General features: G+C 38.1%; 2 protein-coding genes across 5 annotated transcripts in view; one reads left to right on the forward strand and one right to left on the reverse strand.

Moving 5' to 3' along the window:
- Positions 1 to 1,408, forward strand: part of MACROH2A2 (macroH2A.2 histone) — a 47,944-nt gene extending 46,536 nt beyond the window's left edge. For both annotated transcript variants that reach the window (XM_032795212.2, XM_075072641.1), the window contains one exon: positions 555 to 1,408. In XM_032795212.2, coding sequence (XP_032651103.1) covers positions 555 to 720 — 166 coding nt within the window. In that variant the 3' untranslated portion in view covers positions 721 to 1,408. The remainder of the gene's footprint in view (positions 1 to 554) is intronic.
- Positions 1,236 to 7,546, reverse strand: part of AIFM2 (AIF family member 2) — a 26,377-nt gene continuing 20,066 nt past the window's right edge. For all 3 annotated transcript variants that reach the window (XM_032795208.2, XM_032795209.2, XM_075072640.1), the window contains 3 exons: positions 6,270 to 6,422; positions 3,933 to 4,133; positions 1,236 to 2,224 (listed from right to left, as the gene is read on the reverse strand). In XM_032795208.2, the coding sequence (XP_032651099.1) occupies positions 2,070 to 2,224; positions 3,933 to 4,133; positions 6,270 to 6,422 (509 nt within the window). In that variant the 3' untranslated portion in view covers positions 1,236 to 2,069. The remainder of the gene's footprint in view (positions 2,225 to 3,932; positions 4,134 to 6,269; positions 6,423 to 7,546) is intronic.

Here is a 7,546-nt window from a genome sequence, read left to right on the forward strand (position 1 = left end):
CCAAGTTTCAGATTTCAAACATTTTTGTTGTAGTTTTGTTCAAAAGAATGTTAGGGATTTTTGCTGGCATTTTTTTTAAAAAGAGAAGAGAGGGGGTGTTTGGGTTTGTTGTTTTACAATGAGAAAATATTTTTGCACTCCCCTTTGAGTGGGAGGCGAGTTGCTTGAACTTCTATGCCTGGAAAAAAAAAAAAAAAAGTAGGCATAGACCATTGATGGAAAAGGTCAACCCTAAAAATGAACATTTAAAAGATGTGTGAAAACAAATAATAATTGAAACTGTTTTGCAACATTATAGTAACTGCTGCTGGTGAGTATAATATGGTGTCATTGAGTTCATGTTATGAAAAACTAGTGTTATTTCTTGACTTGTGTGTTTTATACTTGCAATTAGTGTTGCCTTAATGCAGAATTTCTCATGTAATAGTATATATACACTCATTCTGAAAATGCATTTTGTTCTTTTCAGTGTCATGAGTACAGTGTTTCCATGCACAATTAGAATGACTGAATTTGAGACTAACTTCCTCTTTTCCTTTTCTTCTGCTGCATAGAAACTGCTTCCCAAAACAGACCGCAGCCCAGGTGACTCTCAAAGCCATTTCCACCCACTTTGATGACACTAGTTCTTCCTCCCTGAAGAACATTTACTTTCTGCTCTTTGACAGTGAGAGCATCGGAATCTACGTGCAAGAAATGGCCAAGCTAGACACCAAGTAGCTATGGCAGCCAAATGAAGCTTTATTTTTCAACATAAATTTGAGTAGCATTAAAGAATTAGAGGTGGGTTTTATTTTTAAAATGTGGTGAAGAGGGGGAATGTTAGTAGTTTGATGTTTTGTGACTTAATGGAGAACTTTGCTATGGAGGAGAGGGTTTAGTCTGTGATTAATTCTTGCTATAGATACCCCCTACCATTTTATATCACCTTAAAGAAATCTTGAGTAGTTAATTTGCCAGCTCTCTTCAAAAGTTTGTTTAAATGTGTCTTGCTTTTTTAGTTTAGGACTCATTTTAGATTTGTAGCTTTGAATTTACACACACACTTCTTTGTTCCCCTTTTTTTGAGGGTGGATGGCAACATGTTAATTTTTTTTTGTCTACATTCCATGTTGAAGAGAGAATTTTAAAGATGTACTAGAACCTTCTATTTTGTTTTACCCCATAATAATCTCTGTAATTACTGAGAATATTTCATCTTGGTTTTTTTTGTTTTATAAGAAAAAAAGAAAAGAAAAGGTGTCAAGTGTATTTATTATAAACCATACGCTAACTGCAGACACTTTTGCCTTAAAATGAAAGTCAACAATACCTCATGTAGAAATATTTGACATGTGAATACTTAGTGTACAGACAGCACCAAATCTGTGGCCACAAAATACTGCCATATAAAAGACACTGAATTAGACCGTGTGTGGAATTTTTGGCCAGGTAATGGGTGCAATGCTGTGCATCAATTCAGGATGGCAGCCATCTCTTCTGAGGCCCAGACTCAGAGTATTATTGTCTTGAAAACTTAGGTAACCCAAGGCCTTCACTTGGACTATAAATTCTGCAAAAGCAGTTCTCAATGTTGTGAAGAGATAGGATTTGCAGTTGAACCAAACTGAGCAAAAATAGCAAATGAGGATAGTGGACTTGCAGAGATAACATATCTCACATTTCACTCAAAAAGAGGACTGGTAGACAAAAATGAGAGGACTTTTGAAAACAGCTTATTCTGCTACTTACTTTAAATTTAAAAATCCATTTAAACTGAATTCCTTTCTCAGCTCCATCTTAGCACATGAACTGTGTTTTGAAAGTTTCAGTTAAGAAATACAGTTTCTGTGCGGATCCACTTAACATAACTGAGAGCCACTTTAAAAAGAGGGCTTTATGTTATTATTATGCACCATGCTAAAGAATGGCATTTGTAATACATGATGTTTTGGTGCAATATTGATATCAGTCAAATAGCCATATAGCTTATGTCATTTTGGTAATGATGCACCTTTTACTCTTTTCCAGCTTTATTCATGCCAGTTGATACATGTACTCTCTTGCTATTTCATCATGATCCTTTCTGTCTAGCAGGGCATAGTCTGTTCCATAGTCTTCCAGCTCTTAGAAACAAAAAGGTCCCGGCTCTTGGCAATAGTCACCACAAGACGTCCCACGTAGCATCCATTAATCTGGCCTACCCCATCATTCCGGCCCATCGACAGCAGGAAGGTTAGTGATCCTAGATGTGGAAAACATACAGTTAGCCATCAAAGTTGCAAATGAGATCAAACAGCATAATCAGCACCCATGTGCTTCATAGCACAATGGGACCAAATTATAGGGCAAGAAATAGAAGATTTTTGTTGCTGATTCTCTAGAACGCCCAGCTCTATGGGATTCAGTCATAGTGTTTTCTGGGCAGCCTGGCTTAGAATCTCCTCCCCCATGCATGCCAGGGAAGTGGGAAGCTTGTCAGCTTCAGTAATTCATTTTCTCATCTCCATGGACCTCAGCCACTGCTCTGTTCTCTGGGTAGTCTAGCTGTCCAGCCAGCACTTCTGGCTCCCAGACCCCACGCTGGCTGGTTCTACATAACAATGAAGGAAGCATGCACTGCTATCCAGTTACTTCCCCCTTGTACAGAGCAAAAGGGATTCCAAACAGGTCCTTCAGGGCCAGCAGGGAGAAAACAAAATGTTGGGTACCAGGCTGCAGCAAACTGAATTAATTCTATAGTATCTTGGACAAATGCTAAATTCCACAGCTGTGGAATCAAACTCCATGGGGCCCTGCACTAACTAAATTGGTCAATTCACCTCATAATCAGAGTCTCAGGCTCCTTTCAGACTTAAATGGGCATCAGTTGCACTTGATTCACATTTGTAATGTTTTTGCAACCACAGGGGGTAGACACCTTTTATTGTTATTATTATGAAAGGCTGAGATTCAACAAAGGGCAAGTTCTGCTGCAGATGCCAAGGAACCATAGAATACACAAGACTCTGATGATGCTTTTGCACAGCTATATCCTTTATTCTTGTAATTTGGAAATAAAGGTGGGAGATGAAACAAAAGAACCTTGTTTTCTCCTCTCTCCTAAACCAGAGTTAACCTTCAGGTAACAGATGTTTCCATTTATAGAGGACTGATTCTTATCTTTTATGCTGCTGTATCTCCATCAATTCAGTGGAATTATTCATGATTTAGAGTAATATAAATCAGAGGAAAATTAGGCACATGGCATTGTGACATGTATGCACCTCTTGTCCTAAACCTTGGCATTAGAGTGGGTCAATCCAAGCCCCTGATATGTAATTTAAGAAGATCTGGAAAGCTATTCCATAGAATAGGTACACAGACCGGCATCAAAAGCATGTGGGCAATGCACTCTGGATGTCCTTTTATCCCTCTGCTACAGCAACTAGCAAGGAAGGCTACTGGTAAATATTCACACAAGAAATGCCACTGACTTAAATGAGACTAATTGCACAATAAAAGACGATGCATGTGATTAAGATTTTGCAGGTTTGGGTCACATGAGTTTTAAGTCATGATATTTTGCTGTTCCGAGGATTTAATGCCATAGTTTGATAAACAACTCATTAAGATGACGGTTTCCTTTATAAACTAACCACCATATCCTCCCACCAATATAACAGTAATCAATCAGCAGCGAAGGGGAAGAACATTTCAAAGTACAGAATAATCAAATAGTGTGCTTGTTTTGTTTCTGTGTCAAAAGGATTGCTGAAGAGTTGGCAAGAATATTTTTTAAGCGGAAGAAAGTAAGAATAATGTCAGTGATACAACATTCAAATCCAAATTATTTCCTTCAACTCTAAATACAGTCCTGTGCAAGTTATGGATTTCTTACAACGTAATTCTATATAGAGATGAAGAAAGAATCGCATCCACTAAGGCTTGTTATGAGCAGAACCCAGTTTTACCTGGCTGGTAGGTTTTAAGAGATTTCTGTGTCAGACTGTTGATGATGTTTGTCACCACAATATCGGCATGGAGCCCAGCATGGTATGCCATCTTTGGTTCCTTCACATCAGCACAATCACCAATAGCATAGATGTTATCATACCCTTCCACCTGGAGGTACTGATTGACCTTTAAAGCACCATTACTAGCCAGCTTGTCCCCTGTTTAAAAATATATATATATATATAAGTGCATCACCTTACAGCCTGAGGAGTTGAAAAACAATGCAAATCCAGTGACACAGAGCATTCAGGTGAATCACTACCAAAAGCTGTATCATTAACTATTCAATAAAGTAGTTGTTTAATTTATGTTTGCTACAGCAAGAGAATGACACTCGCCTTGTAAGAAGTCACTCTTATGTCATGCATGATAAATCATATTTAATTGATACTTCACTGGTAATATCACCTGAGAGTCCAACAGTGTATGCAAACCAGGAAAAGAATTGCAAAGTCTCCAGCTACTGTAAACAGTCATAACTCAATTGAAGTCAGTGGAGCTATGACAATTTACACAAGTCAAGAATCTGATCTGAAAATGCTAACTTTAGTTCTCAGTATCAGGCTCTCTGAATTGACTTTCAGGGCTAGAGTCAAAGGGTGGCCTGAATAGTTTTGGTTGTTGAGGAACAACACCACTCGTAGCTTTGCCAAATGGTAACAAGTCATTCTAGGGAGAATTACAGAATTTCAAATCTATATTATAGCACATTAATTCTCAGACACACACATATCCCTGCTCCGATTTTCAGGCGGCTATATATTTTTCTAGGTGATAAGTTACACTTTGGACTTGAAATTTTTTTATGAATTTTCTCAGCGGAAATTTTAATATCTTTTCCATGAACAAAGGGTGGTTTTCACTGGTTTTAAAAAAAAAAAAAAATGAATAAAGCATCTGAACTTTTTTCCACCTGGATGACTCAATTACCCTTTTAAAACAGTAAAAATGAATGGGTTTTATCGTCAGAGGACTAGTGCCTTTCAGATGCTTGAAGGAATTTCCTTTGAAAGTTGTTCATTGTATGTGTACAGTACACTAGTTTCTATTTTGGCCACATAGGATACAATTCTCCAGATACACAACTGAAATGCAGTTTGAGCCAGACTATTCTGGATCCTCCTTGCACAATAGGCAGCATTTGCTCCCCTCAAATCCCTTTTACCATTTCTATCAGAAGGTGATCATTTGAATGTGCAGCTCGTACAATATAGAATTCCTACGTCCTTTCTAATGCTGTCTAAGGGAAGAGCGGGTTAAGGGCATTAAAATTTGAATTAGATGTGCACTTCTTAAATCACACATTTAAGAAAATGCACATTCACATGTGCGGTTGCACTAACGCTCACACTTTGTCTTCCCCTTGAAAACACAAAAGACAGATGAGTGATATTTACTATATAATACAAATGACTTAATTTTAAAATGTAAAATACTTTAATTGAAACATAATACCCTTGGAAATATTTTATTGCATAGGTTTTTAAATAATTCACTAAGTAGGATTAGCTGAACACCAGAGCACAGATCCCTAAATGGTGTAAAGTGTCATAGCTCCATTGACTTCAGTGACAGTGTTATAACAGCTGAAGATCTGCACCCAGGCATTTTAGTAGGGGTTAACCCTTCACATTTACGTGGAGAGTCCTACAAGTGTTACAGGCCCACTGCTAAGTGCACCAGCTACTAAAGTTCCATCCTAATTTCCCCCATTCACCTCCAAATGCTGTGTCTCTAGAGCATGGTATTACCAGCACACTGATGGATTCAACGCGCTCATGGAGAATATTTGTTCTTAAGCTACCAAATCACAATTTAGCACATTTGGCATTCTCTATATGGAATAGCTCCAGGACTGGAACAATGAGATGGGGGGCTCAAGACCGTAGTGTGCTGACAGATGAGTTTAGCAGCAGGAGTGAAACCTTGGCCTTACTGAAGTCAGTGGGAGTTTTGCAGTTGACTTCAATGAGGCCAGGATTTCACCCAAGACTACAATAGTAGGATATATTGGGTGTCTAGCGAAAGTTAATAGTTGGGGAAGGTGAAGAAATAATACAAACCACTTAGTACATAAATATACGCCCTCTTCCACAAACTTCCACCAAAGGGCCATTTTCTTTTTTGAAGTATAAGCTTTAACCACAGAGATTAAATGTGCTCTAACTATACCAAGTTAAATTTCAATACCACTTGTATACCGTCTCTAAAAAATTGAATTGAAAAAGTTTAAAACATTTTATTACCTGTGCTGAAGAATCTTAGCCCCACCCTGTCCTATGGTTTTAACTTACCAAATGCACTGCTGTATGCTGATGAATTGATCTTTATACCAGTGCAGAGAATCACCATGTCAGCAGCAACCTCTCTGCCCTTTTCTGTCCTTACTGCCATATTCTCTTGGAATCGGTTTAAAGTCAGCATATGCAGGTTGCTGACTCTGTCACCTGTCATAAGAAGCAAAATATAGGTCTTTGTGATCATTAGCAGTGATGTTGCTACCCTCTAAGCCAATGACTCAACCTTTTACCTCTTTCAGGAGTCTGATTTCTCTTGCATATCTCCGAGTTTCACCTCACTTAAAAACTACTTGCTTACAAAATCAGACATAAAAATACAAAAGAGTCACAGCACACTATTACTGAGAAATTGCTTACTGTCTCATTTTTACCATATAATTATAAATCAATTGGAATATAAATATTGTACTTACATTTCAGTGTATAGAGCAGAATAAGTCATTGTCTGCATGAAATTTTAGTTTGTACTGACTTAGCTACTGCTTTTTATGTAGCTTGTTGTAGAACTAGACAAATATCTAGATAAGTTGGTGAACTCCTTGGAAGACCACTGCGTGGTTGAGAAACGCTGCTTTAAGCAGCGTAAGCTGCTTCCTTGGGCACCAAAGCCTAAGGAGTCCAAAGTGTGTCATTTTTAACAAAAATACTTTTATAAAGATTGTACATTTAGAACACAGATTACAATATCTGTTCTACACAAGGCATACTGAAATATCTCCCAGAGTTTCATTTCAGAGAATCATATTTAGTTTCCTCCATTTGCTCCTTTCCTGGAGTTTATCACGTTTTCATTCTGAATTCCCACTGTCCCTTTTATCTTCTGTGAAGTGCCTTCACATCCAATGGCCACACCTCTTGTCTCTGTGGATAGTCCAGTCACTTTTCCATTACCCAGAAAAGCCTGATCCTGTAGCATGCGGAATACCCCTTGGATGATGCTCAGTGCCCTTCCTTTCCGTTGAAGTCAATGAAAGCTGCCAATGCTCAACAACTTTGAAAATCACTGTGGTATTGAAATGTGAATTTCAGAACCTAACTTTAGGACCTAACGTTTAAAAACGTTGGCCAATATATATGATTATAAGCAGAGCTGGTAGCCTGGCACTGTTTTAAGACCCTCTTTTCAATTGCTTATATATAGTTTTGCCAAACTGTTAGACTAAAATCTTCCACGCCGGGTGCCTCCATCAAACTGATTTTTTTTTTCTCTCCCCAAAGCTTCAGCTAAAATTGTTCATGTGATTTCAGAAGATAAGACTCGGGGGGGGGGG

This window comes from Chelonoidis abingdonii, chromosome 15 (assembly GCF_003597395.2).
Source record: "Chelonoidis abingdonii isolate Lonesome George chromosome 15, CheloAbing_2.0, whole genome shotgun sequence".
NCBI classification, from domain to species: domain Eukaryota; kingdom Metazoa; phylum Chordata; order Testudines; family Testudinidae; genus Chelonoidis; species Chelonoidis abingdonii.